General features: G+C 39.9%; 1 protein-coding gene across 10 annotated transcripts in view; it reads left to right on the top strand.

Annotated features, from left to right (window-relative positions):
- The window catches only part of SAMD12 (sterile alpha motif domain containing 12), a 386,018-nt gene that overhangs the window by 281,042 nt on the left and 79,922 nt on the right, over positions 1-25,054 (top strand). The window contains exon 5 of one of the 10 annotated variants that reach the window (XM_064587976.1): positions 7,536-7,599. The exons of 8 other annotated variants lie outside the window; for them this stretch is intronic. In XM_064587976.1, coding sequence (XP_064444046.1) covers positions 7,536-7,597 — 62 coding nt within the window. In that variant the 3' untranslated portion in view covers positions 7,598-7,599. Of the gene's footprint in view, positions 1-724; positions 766-7,535; positions 7,600-25,054 lie in introns of those variants that run through there. One more of the 10 variants, XM_064587980.1, reaches the window with a different exon arrangement.

The raw sequence follows: 25,054 nt of genomic DNA on the forward strand, positions 1-25,054 counted from the left end.
CTACATGACATGAAATCAAAGTCTCAGGATTACAGAAAAGATTCACATTTTAAAGCAGTGTATTATATGTTGGCTAATTGAATTTAAATAAAAAATAAGAAAAAATAGTGTCCATTTTTCTAATTATAAGAAAACATACATTTATTGAAGATAACTTTGAATTGAAAAGTAATTAAGAGAAGTACACAAAAATTCATCTTTGATACCAGCCTCTACCCAAAGGTAATCTGTTATATATTTAATTTTTAAGTGTTTTTATTTATTGCCATGCCATTATAGATAAGTGGCTACTGAATATTCAATTGTATGTTTAGGCCATCATTTATTCAAACAATCCAAACAAATGTTGCTTTTGATTTTCTTATTATAAATAATAACAGAATGAACATCCCTGTACCTAAATCTTACAGCTTTCCTGGTAATATTTCTGGAGTAGATTCTCTGCAGGGTAATCCCTTGGTAGAAGTGTATGAACAGTTGAGGTAAATACTACAAGAAAGAGCTAAAATGGTTAAAAGTGATTATGTCTGGCAAGAAGTTTACAAGGACGGGCAGAAATGGGCAGGTTAATGCTGTTTTTCCATTATAAGTACTGCATTTTACTTTTTCTGCTTTTGTATTATGATTAAAAATAAACATCATATTATGAAAATTCTTTTTTTCCCAAGTAAAACACAATTATGCCCTCAAAAAAGGGTATGGCTTTTTTAAAGAGTTCATATAGGGTGCCTGGGTGGCTCAGTTGGTTAAGCGACTGCCTTCGGCTCAGGTCATGATCCTGGAGTCCCAGGATCGAGTCCCATATCGGGCTCCCTGCTCGGCAGGGAGTCTGCTTCTCCCTCTGACCCTCCCTCCTCTCATGCTCTCTCTCTCTATCTCATTCTCTCTCTCAAATAAATAAATAAAATCTTAAAAAAAAAAGAGTTCATATAATATCCCCATATGAACAAACTGCCCTTCTGAAAATTTATAACAATTTACCCTCCATCAGGAATGTGGAATAATTCCTTTCCTGTAAAAGGTTCTACAAACTACGTATTTCTTTTTCCTCTTAAATATTTCCTAATTAGGTTTAAAATGACATGCAATTTAAATGTGCATTTATTTTACTGATGAGGTTGAATTGCTTTCCTGTCTGATTTACTGGCCATTGAGATTTCTTCTTTTGGCTTTAAAATGAACATACCACAGCTCATGCATTCGATGTATGCTGTCTCAGTGAAATTAGTCACTTTAGAAGATGGTATCCTTGTACCAGTGACTTGGCCATGGCTTCAACATTTGGATAATTCTTTCTTTGAATGACCATCAGAGTCAGAGTGACATTCTTCTGGATATCCTTAGCATCAGTTACATCGTCAGGCTAGGGACAAATGGCAGAGCCACTGCATGAGGATCACCTCAGTTTTCTTGGTGCTCCTAAACCATCCGTGAAAACAACTGTCTTTGGAGCCATGAGAACATGAACAGAATAAACGCCTGGCTCTTGTAAAGCACCACAGTCATTTGGATATGTCTATTGCGGAAGGCTTCTCCCTACCTCCACCTCATTTCATAGGCTTCATATTTATAGTAATTAAAAGTCCGTTAGTCTACATGTCAGTGTGTCATACAGCCTTATACACATAGCCTGATATATGGCAGACACTTAAAAATTGGACCAACATTGTGGACTGAGCATATTTTTGACTAAAATGTCATTCATCCTAGGGTGCCTGGGTGGCTCAGTTGGTTAAGCGACTGCCTTCGGCTCAGGTCATGATCCTGGAGTCCCAGGATCGAGTCCCGCATCTGGCTCCCTGCTCGGCGGGAGGCCTGCTTCTCCCTCTCCCACTCCCCCTGCTTGTGTTCCCTCTCTCACTGTGTCTCTCTCTGTCAAATAAATAAATAAATAATCTTTAAAAAAATAAATAAATAAAATGTCATTCATCCTAGTAATTTTTGTCTGGTTTATTCACTGTTCTATCCCAGACAGCTAGGAGAGTTCCTCGCACACACTGGGTGGTCAACCAATATTTCTTTTTTTTTTTTTTTTTTAAGATTTATTTATTTTAGGGGCACCTGGGTGGCTCAGTCAGTTAAGTGTCTGCCTTCGATTCAGGTCATGATCTTAGGGACCTGAGATTGAGCCCCGCATCGGGGCTGTCTGCTCAGCGGGGATTCTGCTTCTCCCTCTCACTCTCCTTCTATGTGCTCTCTCTCTCAAATAAATAAATAAAATCTTAAAAAAAAGAGATTTATTTATTTGAGAGAGAGAGAGAGAGAGAGAGTGAGAGTGGGGGGAGGGGCAGAGGGAGAGAGAGAAACAGAGAGGAACAGAGAGAATCTCAAGCAGATTCCCCGTTCAGCGCAGAGCCCGATGCAGGGCCCAATCTCATAACCGTGAGATCTGACCTGAGCCGAAACTGAGTCAGATACTCAACCGACTGAGCCACCCAGGTACCACCCTCCAACCAGTATTTCTTGAGTAAATGAATACATGATGAAAATATAAATGAATGTCCACTTAACAATTGGACATCAAGATCCAAGCTTTGTTTACCTTATTTTGTAAGATAACACATGATGGCAAATTCTTTTCAATAACACTGGTGAGAAATACATGATGAAAGCTGAATGGTACTGAAAAATAACAAGCTTCAGTTCTAACTTGGCTCTGTCAGGGAGTAGCTGGTAAGTCATTCACTCTATCAGTGTTTATTGAGTACCTACTATGTGCTCTGCACTATTTTTTTTTTCAGCTTTATTGAGGAATAACTGACAAGTATAACTGCCTGTACTTACAGTTGTACCTGATGATTTGATAGACATTGCCAAAATGAAGATAATTAACATATCCATCATCTCACTAGGTAACTCTTCAGGGCAGGGAGAGAACTCTTAAGATCTCCTTTTAGCAAATTTCAAATGCACAATAATGTATTATTAACTATAATCACCATGCTGTACGTTAGATCCTCAGAAATTATTCTTCTTATAATTGAAAGTTTGTACCCTTTGATCTATATCTTCCCATTTCCACACCCCTCATCACTGACATCCACTTTTATACTATTTATATGAGTTGGCTTTTGTTTAGATTCCACGTAAGTGTTACCATGCCGTTTTTGTCTTTCTCTGGCTAGCTTATTTCACTTTGCACAGTACCCTACCAATCCACCCATGTTGTCAGAAATAGCAAAATTTCCTCCTTTTTATAGCTGAATAATATTCCATTGTGTAGGGGCACCTGGGTGGCTCAGTTGGTTAAGCAGCTGCCTTTGGCTCAGGTCATGATCCCTGGGTCCTGGGATCGAGCCCCACGTCCGGCTCCCTGCTCAGTGGAGCCTGCTTCTCCCTCTCTGCCTGCTTCTCTGCCTACTTGTGCTCTCTCTCTGTGTCAGATAAATAAATAAAATCTTTAAAAAAAAAAGTACCATGCTGTCTGTCAGCGCTTGGGCTTATTATAAAAAATATATATATATATATTTTATATATATATATATATATATATATATGTGTGTGTGTGTGTGTGTGTATATACCACACTTTCTTTATCCATTCATCCATCAGCAGACACTTGGTTGTGTCCATATTTTAGCAATTGTGAATAATGCTGGAATGAGCATGGGGTGCAGGTATCTCTTTCAGATACTGATTTCATTTCCTTCAGATATATTCCCAGGAGCAGGGTTGTTGGATCCTATGGTAATTCTATTTTAGATTTTTTGAGGAACCACCATACTTTTTCCCACAATCACTGTACCAAATACATTCCTGCCAAGAGTGCACCGCTGTGGTGGGTGGGGTATAGCATCTCTGGTTTCAGGAAGAGCACAGAGGCATAGTCTCCATGGAGCTCCATCAGTTGAGGTTAATTTTGGCAAAGACTGGGGGGGTCCTCAGTGGCCAAAGCTGCAGGCATCCTGGAGGTGTCTCTGGTCGCAGCGGCAGGTAGGGCTCTTGAGGCCACAGGGGAGCAGCGGTGGCCGGAAGCTGTGGGGGGCCAGGCGGCAGAGCAGAGCACCCCAGGATGGCAGTCTGAGTCCTGACCTCAGGCCTCAGGGGACAAGGTGCAGAGCAGTAGCCGTTCGGCCCTGGTGATCGTGAGTGGTGTCTGTAACTCGGGATCCACAGAGCAGTGCACAGCCGCAGCATGGCCCGGGGATGGAACGTCCGAGTCGGCACCTGGGCTCAGCCCCGGTGATGGTGGATCAGTACTCAGACTCAGGACCAGGGAGTGGGGCTCAGAGCATCAGCCACACAGCCAGGTGATGGCAGCTCAAAGCCCTGACCCCAGACTCGACTCGGGGTGGAGTGCCGTGCAGCAACAGCTCTGGTCTCTGTAGATGGCAAAGCTCTACAGCATCCCAGTCCTGGAGAGAGGGGCACAGTTCCCGGGCCCCTGAGGGTGGGGCTCTCCTCAGTGACAGCTCCAGCCTGGGGAGGACTCCAGGCAGCTCCATCAGCTGGGTTCTCTGGTTCCCTGTGGGGTGCGATCCCCCTCCCTACCCTCCTGGTATGGAGCTGCTCTGGTAGGGGGAACGGGATGATACGGGTGAGTACCTTCTGCACTGTTGCTCCGTCCTCACCTTCAGTTTGGGAGCTCCCGCAGGACTTTTGGTGCTGCTTCATTGTAGTCCTTTGCTTTCCTGGAGCTGTTTTCATCCGTTTGAAGTTGTTTGTTTATTGTTTTCCTTGGGGAGATGCACATTGGAGCCTCCTCATCCACCGTCTTGCTAATGTCAGCCTTGCCGTGCACTTGGCTGAATGCTGGAGAAGCAGGAGGAGTGTGACCTGCAGACTCTGCCCCCAGGGAATTTACCATCTACTGAGAGACGGACAGCCATCCAATGTTCCTAAATAAGTAGGGAATAACGCACACTATTAAGTGCCTGGCCTAGAACAGGCTTGCCTGGACCAAGAGCTCAGGGAAGCCTTCCTTCTCTGGGGAAGAGATATTTGAACTAGATATTAAGGCAGAGGGAACATTTTGAACACAAGTTCAATGACAAAAAAATAAGAGCCCCGTGCATTGGAGAAACAGGGGAGAAATGATCATAGGGAAGCACCAAGAGAGGGTGGAGAGCATTGAGCAATGAAGCTGGAGAGAAGGTCTTTACTGCTCTTTGCTATGTGATGAGACAGAGATACACTGACCTTTTCCAGCAGCCTGGGCTTAGTAGCACCTACCTGATAGGTCTATCGTGAGTATAAAACATATGTGTACCTCTTTGCTTAATGTCTGGTCCATATGAAATAGTTAGGGTCACTTTTTTTTTCTTTCTTTCCTTTTATTACCTATATTTTGAGTTCATAAAGAGCAAGAATTTGATCTTATATTTCAGTGGATCCCTTTAGTGCCCTTCCTAGCTGTGAACTGCTTGGTAAAGGCTCGGTACATGACAGCTGGGTTACCATTATTATTACTAAGCAGTCCTTTGTATGCCAAGATTTTACATATATTTTCTTATGCGGGTTTTTACTTAATAAAAATTACTTTGGATTTATAGTAATAAACTGAGTTTCTAGCATCTGATACTTTCATATGTGGAATCATGCATCTTTGTTATCCACTGATATTTGGGGTTTGTGTAGTTTGGACATGGTTTTATTTTCCAATAAGTGGAGTATTGGTTATTTCAGAGCTTCAAAGCATCTCTAAGATTTAGAATGATGAAAAATGTAATCTATATATATTGAATTGCAAAATGTTATTTGCCTCATAGCATTCTCTGATAGCTATTAGAAAAGTGTATAAATACAGAGATTAAATGAATGCATAAAATAAAAATATCCTTTCACCAATAATTTGCCTCTCAAACAACAAAGCAATAATTTAGATCTCTGACCTTGTAATTCAGCTGATTAGAAGAATCTAATTCTCTTTTTATTTCATGTTATGTTGTATCTAATTGATGGAGAGTCTAAGTGGATCAATATGCCAAAAATTGACCTGGACAAACTCGATTTCTTTTCTGTCTAGTTGACTTGTATGCCCTGTTTTCCCAATTTTCAAGTGGAGAGAGCGAGAGAAAAAGGGGGGGTTCTTTTTTATAACCACCAAAACTGCAAAGTAAAGCTGGTTCTTTCTCTTTCCTTGTCACATAAGCACATAATAAAGTTTCTGCACTCCACACTTTGCTGGCAATTCCAGTGACAATACACAAGACAGGATAGAATGCACCCCAGTTTTCCTTAAGTAGATGAGCCTAAACAATTGTAAAAACTACTGTGAATCAGATGCATGCACTCAGACCCAACCTAGTTGCTCAGAGAGCAGATCAGAGGGGAAGATACAAAGTGTCACCTTTTGTTACATGAGCCTACTTGGGTCTTTTCTTTGTTCCCCCAGTTACTGATGGAAGAAACAAGATAATATTTACACTTCCCATATTACCTACAAGGGCTATGTTGTTACTGGCTTTTTCATCCTTCTGCCTTTATTAAGAAGTTAAGTTCCTGTTGACCCCACCTCTTGGTCCCTCATACATGTACAGTTTTGCGTACTGGCCTATTCATAAATTATTAATGTCACAGTGTAAAAAACCATTCTGAAACAGGCCCTCCTGACATGTAGCTACTGGTAATTTGAGCTGAGCTTCAGGGTGTCGGAAGCACGCCCAGCTCTCAGTGAAGCAAGCCTCTGAAGCTCTTCTTCTGCTAGGGAAACAATTAACTTTATGTTCCGTTTGCCCACAATGGCGCTCACGGAAGTCGGTCATGTTTGTTAAGCCTGTGTCAGTCTGTTCAGCCTGCTCAGCTCAGGGGGAGAGTCACGATGTGTAGCCGGGCTCCAGAGATTGTGGGCAGAAATGAAAAGATTTGCACTCATTGAACAAGAAAATGGCATTCCTGGCTGTCAATCTGGAAGGAAGAGCTTTTCTCTCCAATGTTGCACAGCAGGCTCTGCTCATGTCCCTGAATGGCAGCTCATGCCTCATTGCTGAGTGAGCATTTTCCCCACCTAACCTGACAGGCAGACGTGTCTCACATAAAAGCAGGCTACCCTCCGATTGGGAAGCTGGGGTGCCCCAAATCTGGGGCTAGTACGGTTCAACTGAAGAGGTTGCACTGAATCTTACTTTGGTGTGGGGTTTATGATCAGCTTTGAGAGGTGCTTTCGATGCCAAAGAAACCAAGGGTGAGAGTGTTTGGAGAGAGCTGGCTTGTGCCTGAAGACCGAGTGACGGGCCTGCCATTTCACCCCATGAGCCCTCGTCTCTCCCTGCTACACCTCACACATGGTTGAGGACCTAAGTGTGCCAGTTGAGTGTTGGTAGAAGGAACGGGCTCTGAGTGCCATGGGTCGGAACTATCATCAGTTGGCACCTATGATCTGACTGCGTATTGGGGGGTATTTTGCATTTCACATCTTCAGCTGGTTTCTAGCAGCACACATCTGGCTCTGATTTTCACCAAAGTGTTAAAAAAAAAAAAAGGCAAACTGGCTGTGGTAATCCTAAAAAGGATATAATTTCCTAAGATAAATCTGCTGAAGAGAACATGTATTTTGAAACCAAATGTAAATTGACTTACATGTTTTCTGTTTTCAGTTTCATATATTGGCTTTACATTCACAAATATTGAAGAAATGCCTAGAGCGTGCTACCACTAAAGGTGAGCAAAACAGACATTTTTCTGGCCTACAAGAAGCTCACCATCAAAGTCACATTCCATTCAGGTATTATGAATCATCAAACTTGACTGTGTATAATCCCATAGCCTTAATACTTTAGGCTCACTATTTCACCTCATCTGAATACCTTCTGGCTCTAAATTTCAGCATCTTGTGTGTCAAGCAAGGGGACTGGGTCTGGAGAACCCTAAGGTACCTGGAAAATATTCCGCTGGCCCCGGCCATTGGCACCTGTGTATTCTTGAGGAAGCCACCTCACATTTCTGAGTCATGAGCCCTGCAGAAGCCAAAGAAAATATTGCCCAATTTGCAAGGGTTTATGTTTTTGTGAATCTTAATGGAATAAAGATTCAAGTCCAGCCTGGCCTAACAGTATTGCAGAACAGAAGTCGCTGTTATTGCATTGTTGCTATTTTTTCTGTGAATCTGTAAATACTACTTTTGATCCAAGGAATCCAGAATGTGTTTTATTAGATTTACCAAAATCCCCTGATTCTGGCATGCCACAGTTTATAGTAGGCAATAGAATTGGGTTTCTAATAATTTATTTTTTTTCAAGATTTTATTTATTTATTTGAGAGAGAGAATGAGATAGAGAGAGCATGAGATGGGGGAGGGTCAGAGGGAGAAGCAGACTCCCCGCCGAGCAGGGAGCCCGATGCGGGACTCGATCCCGGGACTCCAGGATCATGACCTGAGCCGAAGGCAGTCGCTTAACTAACTGAGCCACCCAGGCGCCCCTAGAATTGGGTTTCTAAAGCATCACTCTGTAGCATTTTTCTTTTTTTATCGGCCCACGTGCGGGAGCGTAGATGAAAAGAGACACACATATTCACTTTTGCCTGGTAAAGCAGGGTCACGCTTAGGGTCCATTGCTATGTGCCTGAAGAGTTGTCATCAGAGAGTCAGCTGCTCCATGTCAACCTGACCGTGTTGCCTGCTCCCCGTTGACAAATTCTGAAGTCACACTGTTGCAGTTTCAAGAACCAAACACATGACAGTTGACATAACATCTTTTATGTTCCTCCAGCTCTTAACTTCCGCGTTAGAGAAAAGTGACCAACATTTTTTCTGGGAACTAAATGGAAAGAGAGGATAATAAGGAAACTTCAGGAAGTTAGTGAATATTTTCTTTCAGGGCCCAGGACACGTGAAAATCAGGCCTCTGAAACATCGGCCAGACACTGGAAACTCTCATGATTTGGTTTCATTAAAGATACCAAAGAATAATTAGACCATAAGGGGAATTCTGTTTTCCATTCCCCAGAGACTGTGATTAGTAGGTGACTTTCCAGGTCATTCTTTTTCCACTTCCTGTTTTTTTTCCCCCTTTAAGAAAATTGTTTGCTCATGATGGTAATGAGTAGAGTGGGAATAATACCCAAGCACCCTGAGCTGGATGGCTGACCCAGGGTTGTGCTGCTGGTTTTTCATTTCGATGCAGCAGACCCAGGCTCTCCTGCAAGCCTGGACGAGGATTCTCTGTTCTCTTCATGTAGACAGCCAACATGATAGAACTTGGGGATCTTTTCTTTGCATTGTTAATCTGAAAAAAAAAAAAAAAGATGGGGAAGAAAGGAAATAAAAGATGTATGTTATTTGTGAGTGTCTCTAACAAAGAGACACAGTAAAACACTCACAAATGGGGAAAGACTTTCAAGGTTTCCATTATACTAGGAACTGTACACAATTAAATTGAAATATAAATATAAGCCAGCATTTCAGTTAAGCTGCTTATTAAAATAATTAGGCCAGTGAAGCAAGGAGCGTGTAAGCCAAGGAAATTATGAGGTTTGGCTAAAATGCTCTCACTGCAGGTATACACAGAATTGAATGAAAAAGTTGTAAAGCCGTGGGTTTAATAGATAAAAACTGTCCTACACTAAAAGTCAAAAGACAACCAGAAAAGGACCAAATAATTTTATATAGATAGATAGATGATATAGATATAGATATAGATAAAGATTCATAGTAATAGAAATCCTAAGCTGGAAGGGATTTTTGGGAAACCATTTCTAAACTGGCCACCACCAAGTTCCCATTTAAAACTTATTGTTGCCTGTGAGTTTTACTTTTGAAAGATTTCCTTTACAATTTGCGCTTATTAAGCGCCAATTAACTTGATTTCCCACTAAGTAAAAACATGATCCTCCAATTAGAGTATGGATTAGCACAAAATAACTAGTGTTACCTCTTTCAGTTAATATAATTTAAGCAAAAAGCAAATAAATGTGCCAGTTTGATTATCCAAGGTAATCTTATTATGGGTAAATGTGTGATTTCTGTGAGTCCTTTTTCTGAAAAGCAAAAATAGGGCAAGAAGGCCCACTGCCACCTTTGAGGGTGACTGGTTGGAAGCCACTGTCTCTTCTAGCCCCTTTATTGCATGGTGGGTTTAATGGCTCAGCCTCAGACCATGCAGTTTTGTACAAGGTCAAGGCTAAAATACAGGTCTCCCAATGTTTCATCTAGCCCTCTCTTTGTTAAACCAGACCGCCATTTTATAAACTTGTGAGGCTGAGGAGTTTTGAGTACTGTTAATTCCAATTTTAGAAGTGCAACTACATTTGAAAGGCCATAGAAATAGCCCTGTGGTAACCCATTTTCTTCTCTGGATTTCTCATTAGGTTTTCTTAATATCAGATTGGTCTTTTTTTTTCTTAATTTTTGGTCTCGTGTGCCATGCTGTTACATAAGGGTCATAATTTCTACTCAGCCTCTCCACTGTAAGAGTTTGCCAATCATTGCATCTTCCTTATTTGAGTCCTTTAGTATGAAAAGTGCCACCCTTAAAACCTTCTGTTTGATCATATCATCAGGTAAGACCTGGAAGAGCTCTGAAGACCTCTCTCTTAAATGACTAAGTGTGTTCAGATTGCTTCTTTCTGATTATAGCTGCATTTGGAATCCAATTGCATACTCTCCATATCACAAAGCAACCTGGCCAGTAACTCACATGTGCTGTTCGGGACTTAATAGAGATGATGTGAAAATTATTTGAGTCATGCTAAAGTATGTTTAGAACTGTGTACTTTCAGAACTTTAAGGAGAGTAGAGTTGACATTGGAAAAGTCAACACATTAAAAAATATATATATACAGTGTGGCCAAGAATTAGAATTGGTGACAACAACTTAGGGAAGTGTCCACAGCCCCTGAGTCTGGTTAGCACTACTGTAAGCTAGGACACCATAATGAATAGCTGGTCCATCACACCTGGTGACATCCTATTTTTAGACCGCCCGAGCATGCGGTGAATGCATGGAAGGCTGCCATTGCTTATTAAAGTCCCTTGGAAAATGTGAGCTCGCTGAATGTCACATGGGCACCCCCCTCACATCAGTCAAGTTACATTTGGAAAACAGAACGTTTAACTGCCTGCCATTTTGAGCTGCCGCTGCCAAGGCACCTCTATCCCAAGGCAGCTTCAGGGGGACAATTGCAAGATCTGGTGGGTGTCTCTCTCAACCTATCAATTAGGAAAAGAGCAGAGTCAGACGTGATATATTAGGTGGCCCTAAGATGGATCGCTCTGAAAAATCTCATATTGGCAAGAGTAATTCAAGTTGCCAGGAATCCAGAGTTTGCCATGTGACATCCCCAGAAGTCTGATGGGGTTTGACTGGTTTACTCTGCTAAATGAAACTGCTGAGATGGCTGTCACGAGGTGATTAATAAAGTGCATAAATCTTAACTATGGGAAAAAAGAAGATGAATCGATGAATGCATATATTGGAAATGTAATGAAGCCAAACTGAAGCTACCAGGATTTGCTAATATATTACAGAAAAACAATATCATGTTTAGTGTTCCTCACTGGTCTTCTTTGGTTGGCCTCCTTTTGAAAATGACCAGGAAGACATGTTTGGTTTTATTTTTTTATGTTTTTTTAAAACAGGAGACCTGAAGTGGCAACAGAGCAGCAGACTAATTATGACATAGTGAATATATACTGCTGGTATTTAGCATTTGCCGTTTATTCCCACCATGTTAATGAAGCAAAAAAAAAATAGATTCGTTCAGCTTCCCTCAAAGCTGCTATTGAATGCTGTTAGTAATCATAGACAAAGTTTTGGTAGTTTTCAGAGTAATTAGAACCCCAGAGCAAATAAACACTAGATGAGCTCTCATCTTTGAAGTTCTTTTTTTTTTCCTAACTAAATAGCTCTGTCCTGCTATAATTATATACTCATCATTATAAAATTAAAAATCATTTTAAGTGAATGGATTTTTTTTTTAAGAAGCATTTGTTTCTTGCTAATTATTGTGAACTAATTGTAGTTTAGGATGGTCTGCAAGAAATCTGAAATCGCTGCCCTAGAACCCCAGTCCCCGATGGCTGCAAGTTGAATTCCAGAAGGAAAAGCAAATGATGGGCAAGAAGGTCCAAGGCCATCAAAATCTGAATTTTCATAACTTTGAAAAGATCGGACTTTCTGAAGGTCATTATGGACAGCTGTGCAGGGTGATGGCCGAAAATATCTTTACTGTCACATGGACCTGAATTTCATTCCAGCACTACTGGAACCTAACTGTGATCTCTGGCATGTTAGTTCATGTCTCTAACCCTCGACTTTTGCATTTGTAAATGGGGATGATCTCTACCTCTACCTTGCAGCCTTGTTTTCAGGATGAAAGATAATATCTATACAATTTTTAGCACAGAGGCTGGCATCAGGGTAACTGTTGATATTTGCTTATCATCATTCCCATTGTTATTTTTGTGATAGGAACATGTACTACTGCTCAGAGGCCGGAGCTTGGTCTTTAGGACAGTTGGTTCATGACATCCTGTGACAGTGTTGTTTTCAATGGCAAGCTTGGCTCTACCAACAGCGAGGGATTTAAATTCAACTATCCAGGAAAGTAGAAGGTTTCCATGTTATTTTCCTATCTTTGTGATCCAAGACCAGGATAAGTGTGGGTAGGAAGTGTGACTGTATGGGCTGTCTGTCTATGAGGGGTTTTCCCAGGAACGAACAAGTTCTTAAAACCCCACCCATTCATAATTTCATGAAGGTCACACTTTGCCAGGATCTCCCTAGGACAACAAGGAAAACAGAAGGTAAACAGCAGTAATTAGTAAATCAGAACATTGAACCACAACAAGAAAAACCCCTACAGATGTGCCTCATACGTGACCCTTTTCCCCTAGTCCTCTTTTTCTTACTATTTATTACAAGTTAATATCATGAATTATATGTTGAGTAAAAACTGGGCACCAGCTGTTTCTCTTGGGAGGTGGGAATGATGAATATCAAGATCAGAGTTTCCCTCTGACTCTCCTTGCATTATCCCAACCCTTTTCATCAATAAACTATTTCTTTGTACTGTTCTTAGATCTTTTCTTTGGCTGCTCACTTTTTATTTTGTTGTTGGTTTAGAGAACATTCTTCCTTCGTTTCTTGGTTCCAGGTACTGAGTTTACTGATTGTTTCTTATATTCCAGACACAAGGTGCTTCACATATGTTATCTTAATTAGTCTTTAAAACAACTCAATATTACAGCTGAGAAAAAGAAAAATTGTAGGGTCATAGAGATAGTAAATGGTAGAGCAACAGTTTCAGCGATTTATTTCAGTTTCATGAAACCAGGCTACCCTCCTGGCCATATTCAGGAATCTGAATGATGGTGGGCAGATTGGTGATTTCAGATGGATTACCCACCAGAGAAACCAAATTTTGATTCTGAATGTAGGTGCTATGATGGACACTGAGACTGTGGATTCTTAATCTGACTTATCCAAACCTCTCTTACCATTCTCACTGGAATCTACCCAGGTCTTCTGGTACATAGGTTGATCAAGAGCCACAAATCCAGCTGACACCCAGGCTTTCTTCCTTCCTCCCTCGATCCATCCCCTTCCTACTCACAGCCTCCTGGTCCCACTACCCTGGATTCCTAGTTAAATGGAGCAGGAGAACCCTGCCAGCTTATGACACATCGCCTCAGGGGTAACAGAAGAAAATGTTCTCATCTCTGCAGAGTAAGGGAGTGGTAATGTTAGCCTTTATTACTTTTCTTAAAGATACTAGAAGGAAAAGGTTGGATAGATTTCAGAAGAGGGAAGGAAGAGAGATTGATGAGAAACAGGAAACCACATTCAGACATGAACAGGCCCCAACAAAGACAAGAAAATTGCCATCCCTAACTGCATCTTGGACAGAAGAGCCCAACACATCTTTCTAACATATGCTCGCCCCCACCCACCAAACTCAAGCATCACTGTTCTACAGCCAGCCATTCCATGTCTTTCTCTAAGTATCAGACAAGGGTTCTCACAGGGTGAGACTTTTACAATAGTAATTGCTGGCAATTATCCTACGCCCATCCTGTGCCAGGTACTGGACTAGGTCCCACTTAGTCTCTGCAATAACTCTGTGAAATTGCCAAATTATTGTTCCCAGCTTACAGACAAGAAAGCCAAGGCTGAACAAATGTAAGCAAATTGCCTGCTGTCACACAATTAGGAAGGAACAGATCTGGTGTTGAAATGACGCCATGTTGTCTCCAAAGCCTGTGTCCATTTCCATGATGCCACATTACCTATGGCAGGACAGTTTTTCAAGAATGCCATTCTAGATTAGTAGGTCTTTTGGAGGGATAGAAATAGAAAGGGGAAAGGGTTTTAGGGAAGTTTGTTGATGCCACAGCAACCTGAGAAAATATCATTGGTTTCTTATTTTTTAATGGCAGCATTCATAGTTCATTAAATACAACAAACCTTCAAGCTGCTCTTTGGATTGTTTGGCTTTTTCTGCTTTACCGACTTCTTTTAAAAAACTCCTATATTCTCCAAAGTGTATATGATCACTATTACATGGGAGCTATCAGATTTCCCATGGAAAGATTCAAGACTTATGAATGCCCACTGTGCAAAATGGATTACAAACCACTCAGAATTGTGAGATGCAGTCCAGAAGTCCACCCATGTGACTAATAGTCCAGGCTCTTCCTTGCAACCATTTCTGAACAAACATGACTAAGAGCAGAGAAATCGAATAGGAAATCAGGAGGATCCTGCCCGAGTAGAAGAGGATAAGGCAGCACGTAACCCAGACTTCTGAACCCACATGGAAATTAGAAGGAACTTTAGCCAGGTCCTTTACCTGCCTGGGATCATGTAGTTTCAGCATCAGATGAGTTTTTATCCACTACTTCTCCAAGATTCTGCTAATACCCATTTTCTGGAAAACAGTGATGCTGAGTATACAGTACGTCACCTCTGGTAATTGCAAGAGAACTTAATGAATTTTACACCACCATTTCCAGTCAGTCTCAACGTTTCTTTTTTGTCTAGATAGAAAGGGTAAGGGGAACCATTACACACTTCTTGTGGATGAAGGTTGGAAGGAACACGGATATGTTGGGCAATCACAGTCATTCACTTGTCAATCTAATTGTGGAAATGTTCCAAACAGGATATGAAGATTCTTGTCCAGTTCAGTGGGAAAATTTACAGAATTCTATCATTTGAAGGGAAGTTATGAGGTCACCCTAGCCAGTTCTCCCTCAAGCAAGGTACACGCCCAAACTGCAAAAGATAGAGGGATTGGCTTATTGTTTCATCTACCTTTAAAAAGTGCAAGAAAGCTAGTGCTTTCTTCATTTTATCATAAAGGGGCAAAAAGTGACCATCGAGGTTGCCTCTAATGCATCTAAAGGAATATATTTGGAAAGGCTTTTAGTAGAAAAAAAAAATAAAGAGCTTGGTAAATGGTAGATTTGGCAAACTTTTAAAGTCACCTTTATTTTACCCATTTTATTGACATGAAAGCTATGACTCAGAGTCACCTTTTTCTTTGAAAATGAGCTAATACACCTTCCAGAATGTGATACATAATACTTTAGGGTGCCACTGGACATCTGCAGATCAGAAACCACTATGTCTCCATGCTTAGAATTTATGAATCAGAACATAACCACAATAGGGGAAGTTTCTGAATGAAACTCCTAGATAATGAGAACAGAATGCAACTCTGCAATCCCAAGGCAACCCCTATTCCATATTCATATTCTGTATTCATCTCCTCTATCCACACATTTGCTCTTTGGAGTCTGTTACTTCTGTTCCCCTTCATCTCTCTAAGTTCTAGCCATATTGACAAGACCCAGTGGAAACCCTCTGTCTTTACAGAAGGCTCATCACCAGAGTCTAGGATGTACCTCCCTTCCCTAGGATACAGTGCTTGGTTTTTCTTACTCTTGTCCTTAGCTTCGTCTCACAGACTTGTTCAGGTATGGCCAGTGGGCTTTTCTTCTCATTCCTGTACCAATTCAGATTGGACATAGCTGATTAGATGAAGATTGCAAAACTATTTACCAAGTCTGTGCGAAGGATGCTGTGGTGGATTAACAGCATCTTTCTTGGGTTTACAAGTGAGGAATAGAACATTTGGGTTGTGTATCTACCCTTCCAAAACTAGCCTATAAAATACCTAAGGAATAAGATTCTCTCACTGTGGTTTATATCCTTTGCATGTCTGGTGGTTCTGACCTCATGCGAGGGACTTAAATGGTATTTGTTGATCAGTGTCCCAAAAGCTGCCATCAACACAATAGGGAATAAGTTCTAAATGAGTCTGGAAAGCAATATCTTGTTTTTACCAAGAGACAACACTTCCCATAAAAGTAAAGTGCCAGAGAAGGAGTACTAAGTATTTTTCTCCATGAGTCCTAGCCAAACATAAAGTGAAACTCCACATGCAATCACACTTAGAACTAGATTTATTTGTAATATGTCTAGGCTCATTGGAATTTTTATTGTTTGTATATTTAATCCATGGTAGTCATTGTCCAGCTCCTTCTACCTGATGCTTAATTTGGGCTTAATTGATATGCTTTAAGGGAAAAGAGAGAAAATACAAAATATATCTGACTGATAAAAAATAAAATGAAAATGTGGTGGGGAACCAGAGCTAATGAAAACAGCCTGCCTGATAAAAATAGTCATATTTGCTTTGAAAACTTGCACCTCTTCTGGGGTAGATAGAGGGAACAACTGGGTGGTGTCCACTGAAGCATCTGAATCCTGATCTCTGTCCATTTTTAGCAAATTCCAGTAACATTTGAGGTTCATTCTCATCTCATAAAAAAAAAAAAAAAAAAAAAACCTCCCCTGTAGTTACAGTACTTATTGCCGGGGTTAATTAGAATTTCAACTTCAACGATTTCTGGAAGCTTAGAACAAAATGTATGTTTGAAAAACAAGAGAAACAAATTGCAGAAGATGGACAGGTTGGGTTTACATAGAAGTTTCATGTTCTTTAGATCATGGGAGAAACGGGCAGCTGCTGGAGCCCAGCTTTCAACTGCTCATGGATAGCCAGCACCAGCCTTTCTGGGGAGATCAAAGGTGGGGGGAGTCTTTACCTGGCTTGGACCTCATGTCCTTAGGGAAATGGAAAGGACGATGGACTTGGAATGAGAAGACCTAAGTTCAAGTTTCTCCCAGATGTTTGACTTCACGCATGTGACATAGCCACTCCAAACCTTGATTTCCCCTCTGAAAAAAGGAAATAATCATTTTTACTTACACTACAGGGTCATGATGGCCAGATAAGAAAATGGAAGCTGGAAGACTTGATAAACTATAACCACAGCAAATTAAATTATTACCACCCAGTGTCACTCAAGCTCAGTTTCTTAGCCCTTTCTCCAAATAACTTGCCTTCAAACAGAGATCATTAAAGTCTTTCTTCAGGGATCTGGACCTCGTTTCTACCAAAAGCACCTGAAGGATACAACTCCTGTATGAAACAGTGGCTTTCTATACCTACATGGTGGAATAGGACATATAGTTTGACAGAACTCCCTGGTGAGAATCATAGCCTTTAATGTAGAAAAATGGATGCTGAGCAAACTTTAGGGAAAGTAGAGGAGATATGGGTTTAGAAATTGGGGACTGGTTTCTAACCATCCCTGGAATCCTACTCAGTAGAGGGTCTCCTTAGTCCTACTAAAGGAGTCTATGAGCACTCTACTAGCTTGTCTCAGGGCCTGATTCAGAACCCCTCCACCATCCAAGGCAGATTTCTAAGCAACTTCCAGATGTTTCATGTCATTTACAGAGATGATTGGCATATAGATGACATACCGTCTTTTTCTCTGGTCAAGAGATTGTTACTTTGTGCCAAACGTCAGCAATCTACTCCTAAAAATGTCTTGTATCTACTAGAAGACATCCATTCATTCACCTAACATCACAGAATGGTTTCTGGGCTAGGAATTGACAATAAAGTGGTGAGCAAGATAGAAAGAATCTCTGCCTCACAGCATTTGCATTCCTAAATCCACAGCACACAGGAAAGCCCTTGAATGAGAGGAGCCTCCCGTCTACACGTGTGATGCTACATTTTAAAAGAGCACTGAATTCTGAGTCTTTTTTTCTTTCTCTGTTACTAATTCACCATCATACCTTTCTTTCTCATCCTCTACTTCCTAATCTGTGAAACTGGAGGCCAAAATGAGTTCTCTTAGGACCCTTTTAGTTTCTAGAATAAGCTAATTGCTTGACCTTAGGAAAATCTCTGCTTCAGTTTCCATATTTATTAAGGAGAAATTATGACATTCTCCCTACTATCACTGCTAGCTGTTTCTGAAACTGAATTTAGGTAATATGTGGATGTTTGAACTGTGTGTGGGTAAACATAAGGTGCTGTGAAGACTATTATTAGGATGTGATCACTAACCTAGGAAGAAGGAGGGCAGCCTTGTGATTTCTTCTTGGAGACCCAGAGTGTACACATCTGCCACTTAAACTAAAAGCAGGCAGATCCCTGCCTTGTACAGGTGGCTGAAATAGGCTGCAATTATTAGAAACTCTTCTATCTAGAGGACCTAGAGTGCTTGAGGGACAGTACATCTGTAGTAATACAAATGAGAGAAGTCTCCATTGCCTAATGAGAAAATAGCCTCCCGCCACCATTTACGTATGTTCCTTAAAGCTAGGCTCAAACCAGTTTCTTCTCGTTTTTGAAGAACACTTGAACCTTTTCTTTCCCTTGTGCTGCTGTTTGGAGCTTGCTTTTGGAAGCCGACCCACAATCTTTATTTTTTCTAAGCTTGATAGTCCAGATGCATAGCACCCCCCCTCCCCGCCCCCCAGCCTGGTCACTAAGTACCATCAGCAGCATGCAGGCCACCTTTGCCATATTTCTATTGAGGGCTGTACTACAGAATCAGCCCAGAGGTATCAATGATGATAATTTTGTCCTTGATTCTATCTCAAACTTGAGTTTACCCTGCCCTTGTAGCATAGAGTGGGTAATGCAGCTGATTGGAGATAAGCGGTATGTGCCCTGAGTGACCGTGCTCCTGTCTGAGTTGCTTGGCTACCAGATGGCACTAGGGGAATGCTTTGCATTTGCTCTGACACCATAACAACCGGACTCAAAAGTATATTTTGACTAAGAATGTAGACATCATGCTATCATTTACACAGGGATTTGTTTTTGGAATTCCTTGTTCGGCTAAAGAAAATGTTGTGACTGTTGATTTTGTGGTTTATCTGGGCACTTGCAACAGAATAAAGCCTACAAGCATTTATTGTGCTTCCCTCATCACCGCCACTAAAATGGCAAAATGGCCCAGTCCCAAGTGGAGAGAAAGTGCAAGGGTCAGCTCTGAATCTCGGTAGTATCCTTTAGAAGGGAATTATTTGCAGACGAGAAATTTGCCAAGGTAAGTCATGCGTCCATGTGTTGGAATTTGTGTTGCTATCTGGGCTCAAGTTGTCTGCTTACCCAACTATCTCTTTGGTCAAGTGAATCCCACAGGGCCAAGCAGTACATCTCCCCTTAGCTGCCCCCAAAAAGAGACATAAACATCTCAGACACATAGGGAACAGGGTTGTCCAACACAGAAATCAGCAAAATGCATCAAATATGCATGTCTTGATTACAGTGTTAAAATAGACTTTTTACGTATTCCCTCTTATGTATATAAAACACTGACAATACACCCCACAATGTCAGAGTGAGGGTATGGTAGGGGAATTAACTATTTCAGTTCTTCATTAACAGCTGCTGTCTTTGCTGCAGTTCAAAGCATAATTCAAATGTGGCAATGGGTGATTAAAATCAAGTTTAAAAAGATACAGTGTTTGATTTTTCTTTAAGGTTTTCCTAGGTCACTCTAGCCCATGGAAATGTCTTCTGTCTTTAAATTATCTTCTTTCTGTAAGCTTACTATTTTATAACCTTCAGTTGGAAATTATGTACTGCTTTAAAATACCTGGATTTGAAGATTAAATTTGCTTAAATGTTAAAAAAAAAAAGATAATGTTTGCATCATTTCTCATGTAACCATTCCCAAGTAATGTTAATCACAAACATAGTGTATGATTATTATCTAATATTAAAATACACAAGGCACACCCAATTTGATCTAGAGTTCCTTCCAGTTAAAATCATGGGAAAGTGTTAGGATGTTTTTCTTTTCGTGTGTATTCAATAATAAAAGACTATCAGTCTGATCAGTAGAAAGTCTTAAAAATAATAAAACTAACAGCAGCTGATTGTAATTTATCTTTCAGAAAAACAGTTGTTATACTTTCCATTCCAGGGAGGGAAAAAATTGTCAGGGGTGAGCACTTCTGCGCATTTTGATCACTTGGAATTCATCTTCATTTTTGCATTAGAGGCTGAAGCAGCCCCAGACCCAGATGTGCAATTGATTTTTGTTCAATTTCACCTCTGGGGAAAATTACACAGAAGTGCGTAATTTTTTCCCTGAGTGCCCAGATTATGTAAACACACCCATTTCAACAGAACTAGGGACATCCACTGGGAGAGCATGCTAATACTTTTTTCCTCTCGAAATTGTATTTTGGGGCAAACCTTGCACAAAGAAGGATTTGGGGCCTTTTATAGCCCAGGGAATGACAACATCTTATGAGCCACTTTGCAAATACATATGGCTACATGTAATGGAAATAATGCACCTTCACTTCTCTTCACTTTACACTGCCATGTTGTTCTCTTTGATCATGTATGAAGCCTTGAAATAGAAAACTTGCCTGGCTTGGTTTGCATTTGTGTCACTGACCTATAAATTACAGTGATCCAAACTAACCCCTTGCCATATGGCTTGAGCGTGAGTTGCCTGAGTATGTTGCTTCCAACCTGGTTTTGAGCAGAAGTGGTTATGTTCCACTGGTGAGGCAGCTCATGACCAGTGAATGGTCTGGTGACATGACCAGTGAAAATGGGCCTATGTGCCATCTTTATGGTTTATTCTCTAAGCATCCCAGATGCTGGAGCTTTCTTGGATCCACTTTAGACATTTCAAGTTCAGCTGGGGAAAGGGCGACATGTAGAAAGACAGGGAGAGAGAGCCTTTTCCTCAGTGCTTTGCCTGTGGTAAGTTCCACAGTGATAAAGCAGAGAGATAAAATAAGATTAGCTTATCTATGGCACTCTTGGGTCATCCATTAGACTTGGCAATGTGGCCTTCAATAACAGTTTAGGTTTAGCTTGCAGGGCTGCATAGGCTCTTGCATAAACAGATATATATATTTTATGAGATTGAGTATATGAACTGACATCAGGAGATTTTATGGAGGGCTTAATTACTCTCAGAGGTTTAAAGAGTGTTAAATGGGAGCTATTTGGTCAAAAGTAAAAATGACAATTAAAAATAAAAATTGCTTGACACTAGGACCCAAACAAAGGCTTGCTTTGAAAGCATTTGTTTGTGTTATCACTGTTTATGTTTTCCCACAATCTGGACTCTTTCTGGAGTCAATAAATACCATGTTTGCTAACAGAATGAGTGCTAGCAATTAGCAGAGTTCTAAGCGATGCCGGGTAAATAGCTGCATTGTTTGCTATGAAAATTACCAGGGAAAGACTAACCAGGATTGTTTTTACCAGCTCCAAAAAGAATCCCTCAGAGCCTTCTGGAGAAAGGCAGCATAATTCAGGAAAGGGTACAGACTGTGGAATTAGATAAGCAAGAGTTTGAATCCCAATTCAGTAATTTAATAACCTTAAAATGTGGTCTCAGGTACCTCATCCATAAAATGAGGGTAATAACTATCGCATGGAGTCGTTCTAAGGATTAAATAAGTGAGTATAGGAACATAATATGCATAGTGGAAGGAAATCATTTTATTAGGGTTCATCCCTTTTGTTTCCTTAATTCCCTAAAGAATATCATCTGAGAGTTTATTTCTGCAGATTTGAAGGAGACATACAAATCAAATATAGTACTTTTTCCCCTTTGTCCCAGGCTTGCATAAACCTGTCAGAACTACATAAGGAAATGATTGTATCAGAACCAAAGTGTGGTCTTCCATTTCTAGCAAGATGAATGACCAAATGTTTAGAGAAAACCCTCCCAGTTTGCACTTAAATACACTTAAATACACTAGATGATAATAGGTAGACAGATAACAGAGATTGAGAGGAGAACAAGGTCAGGACACATTCAGAAAGCTCTACTTCACAAGTCCTACAGCTGGCATCTTGTGATCTAGGTGTTAGAGCTATGACCAGTGTGGGAGAGATTTGGACAGGAGTTAAAGCAGACCCTGAGCAGGATGGGAGATTGAATCTTTACAAAAAGTCCTTTACAAAAAGCCAGGACCCCAAAAGGTGACATTCTTAGTAGGTGAATTAGCTGGGGGGGGGGGGGGGGACCCACATCACAGAAGAGTTGCTGTTCATGACTCCAAGTGATAAAGAGTATATGTAGTCTATAATTTCTAAGCTTCCAGAAGAAAAACTGCAAAGAGAAAAACTTCAAATACAAAAAAACCTCAATAAATCAAGAAAGAAAAGTGCTAATAAAAGAAATATTGAAAAGTAGAACAGATACCACAAAATAATGTTGTAAAAATGAATCCAGGTATTTCAGTAACCGAAAATCAATGCAACTATGTTTGATAACAAAGATTATCAAACTAAATTAAAACGCACACACATACACACGATCACACAAAATCCAGCTACATGTTGTTTATAAGAAGCACAGGATGGTTAAAAGTGAAGGTTAGAGAAAGGTATTCCAGGCAAACATTAACCTAAAAGAAGTCTTCATTAATATAATAATATCAAACAAAAGTAGTATTAAAGGCAAAATATAATACACTAGAGAAAGAGGTGAATTTTCTCAAAAGCTAATATTTCTCAGGAAATATAATGTTGAGTTTATATGTAATGAGTAGTATAGCTTCAGATATTAAAAATGAATTAACTGAATTACAGGGAAAAATACACAACTCTACATCATAGTAGGAAATTTTTACTTAACAGTTTTCAGTAGAACAGAGAAAACTAGAACAGCACAAAGAATAAGCTTGACCTCAAAGACATATGTAAAACACTGTTCCAACACTTAGGGAGTAGAAATTCCTTTGAGGGAGACACAGAAAATTTATTAAAACTAATCAGGTTGTAAGGCATAAAGCATGTCTCAACAAATGGTAAAGAATCCATTTTATCATAAGAACAGAAATAAATTAGTTATAAAAAGATAAATGGATACATAGGGAAATTTTAAAATTCACTTTTAAATAACCTGTGGGTCAAATAATAAATCATAATAGAAACTATGGAAATGATAAGTACTACTTAATAAAATATATGAGATGAAGCTAAAGTAGTACTTAATGAGAAATTTATAGCCTTGAATGCTTATATTAGAAAAAAAATAGCTATCAACTGAAAAATTTAGAAAAAGAGCAGAATAAACCCAAAGATAATGGAGGAAAAAGTAAGATAACAAAAACTAATGAAGTAGAACACAAAAATAGAGGATCACCAAGATCAAAAGTCCATTCTGTGAAAAGAATAATGAATTAATAAGATTGAAAAAAATGAAATTGCACAAATAACATAAAGGATGTAAAGGGGTCTTTAATTACACATGCACATGAAGTTAATTAGATAATATGGTAAAATTATAAACTAGGCAGATAAATTTGAAAATTTGTGTACAATGGACATTCTAAAAATACATACTTATTATCAAAACTAATTTGAGAAGAAAACTGAATGATCCTTTAACCGTGAAAGAAATGAAATTGGTAATTTTTTTACTACTGGAAAACTCTAGAGCAGAAGGTCTTGCATATGAGTTATGCCAAATACTCAATCCAAAATACATAAAGTCTTTTAGACAACAGAAAGAGTGGGAATATTCCCAGACTTACTCTACAAGGCCAATATTAACCTTGGATCCAAACCTTGACAGAGTATAAGAAAATAAAAATACACGCCACTCAAATATCTAGAATATTAACAAGTAAAAAGAACATTAGCAAGCCAAATTAAGCAATGGATTTTAAAATGATATACCATAAATTTGGGTTTATCCCTGGAAGCAAGGTTAGTTCATTATTAGAAAATTATTTAATGTAATTCATCATATCAACTAATTAGAGGAGGAAGTCATATGTCATCTCAGTATATACTCAAAAAAAAAATAATTCAGTAAATGATCATTCAGTAGATCTATCCATGATAAAAATTCTTAGCAAACTAGGAATAGAAAGGCACTTTCTTAACCTGATAAAGGATACCCACAAAAAACTTACGGCAACATCATTTTCAATGGTGAAATATTTTTTAACGCCCCTTTAAAATCAGGATCAAAATGAGCATGCTAGCTCATGACTTCTATTCCATGTAATTTTGGAAGTTCTAAAGACACATGACCTAGAGAATAACTTTGTATGTGAGGAGACAGGCAACCAGCATGTTCATAGCAGCTTTGATTTTAATAGCAGAAAACTGGAAATTACCCAATTATCCTTTGACTTAGAATGGATAAATCAACTGTGGCATCTTCATACAATGGCCTTCTATACAGCAGGAAAGGAAATGGACCGTATCTATGTGTGTCCACATGGATGAATAATATTGAGCAAAAAAGGGGCGCCTGGGTGGCTCAGTTGGTTAAGCGACTGCCTTCGGCTCAGGTCATGATCCTGGAGTCCCGGGATCAACCCGCATCGGGCTCCCTGCTCAGCAGGGAGTCTGCTTCTCCCTCTGACCCTCCCCCCTCTCATGTACTCGCTCACTCTCATTCTCTCTCTCTCTCAAATAAATAAATAAAATCTTTAAAAAAAATTAAAAATATTGAGCAAAAAAGCCAATCACAGAATATATATACAGTATCATTCCACTTATATGAAGTTTACATAAAGTTCATAAGCAGGCAGATTTCAATGTATGTCTTAAAATAGATATGTAAACTGTAAAGGAAGATAAGGGAATGATTAACACAAAATTCAGAATCTTGATTACATTGGCGGGGAACAGGGTGGAGAGGATCCAGGAAGGGCTTGTGATCATTTTCCATATCTTGAGCTGGTAATGGATACGTTGATGATTTCCAACAATGAATCATGGCTTCCCAGACTAATAAGAGCGATCTGATAACTTACCCCTGCTCCAATTGGCTTCAACTTGAAACACCTGTGACCCCCCA

Source organism: Mirounga angustirostris, unplaced genomic scaffold (genome assembly GCF_029215605.1).
Source record: "Mirounga angustirostris isolate CCGP_5_RB_7025 unplaced genomic scaffold, mMirAng1.0.hap1 SCAF_4, whole genome shotgun sequence".
Classification (NCBI taxonomy): domain Eukaryota; kingdom Metazoa; phylum Chordata; class Mammalia; order Carnivora; family Phocidae; genus Mirounga; species Mirounga angustirostris.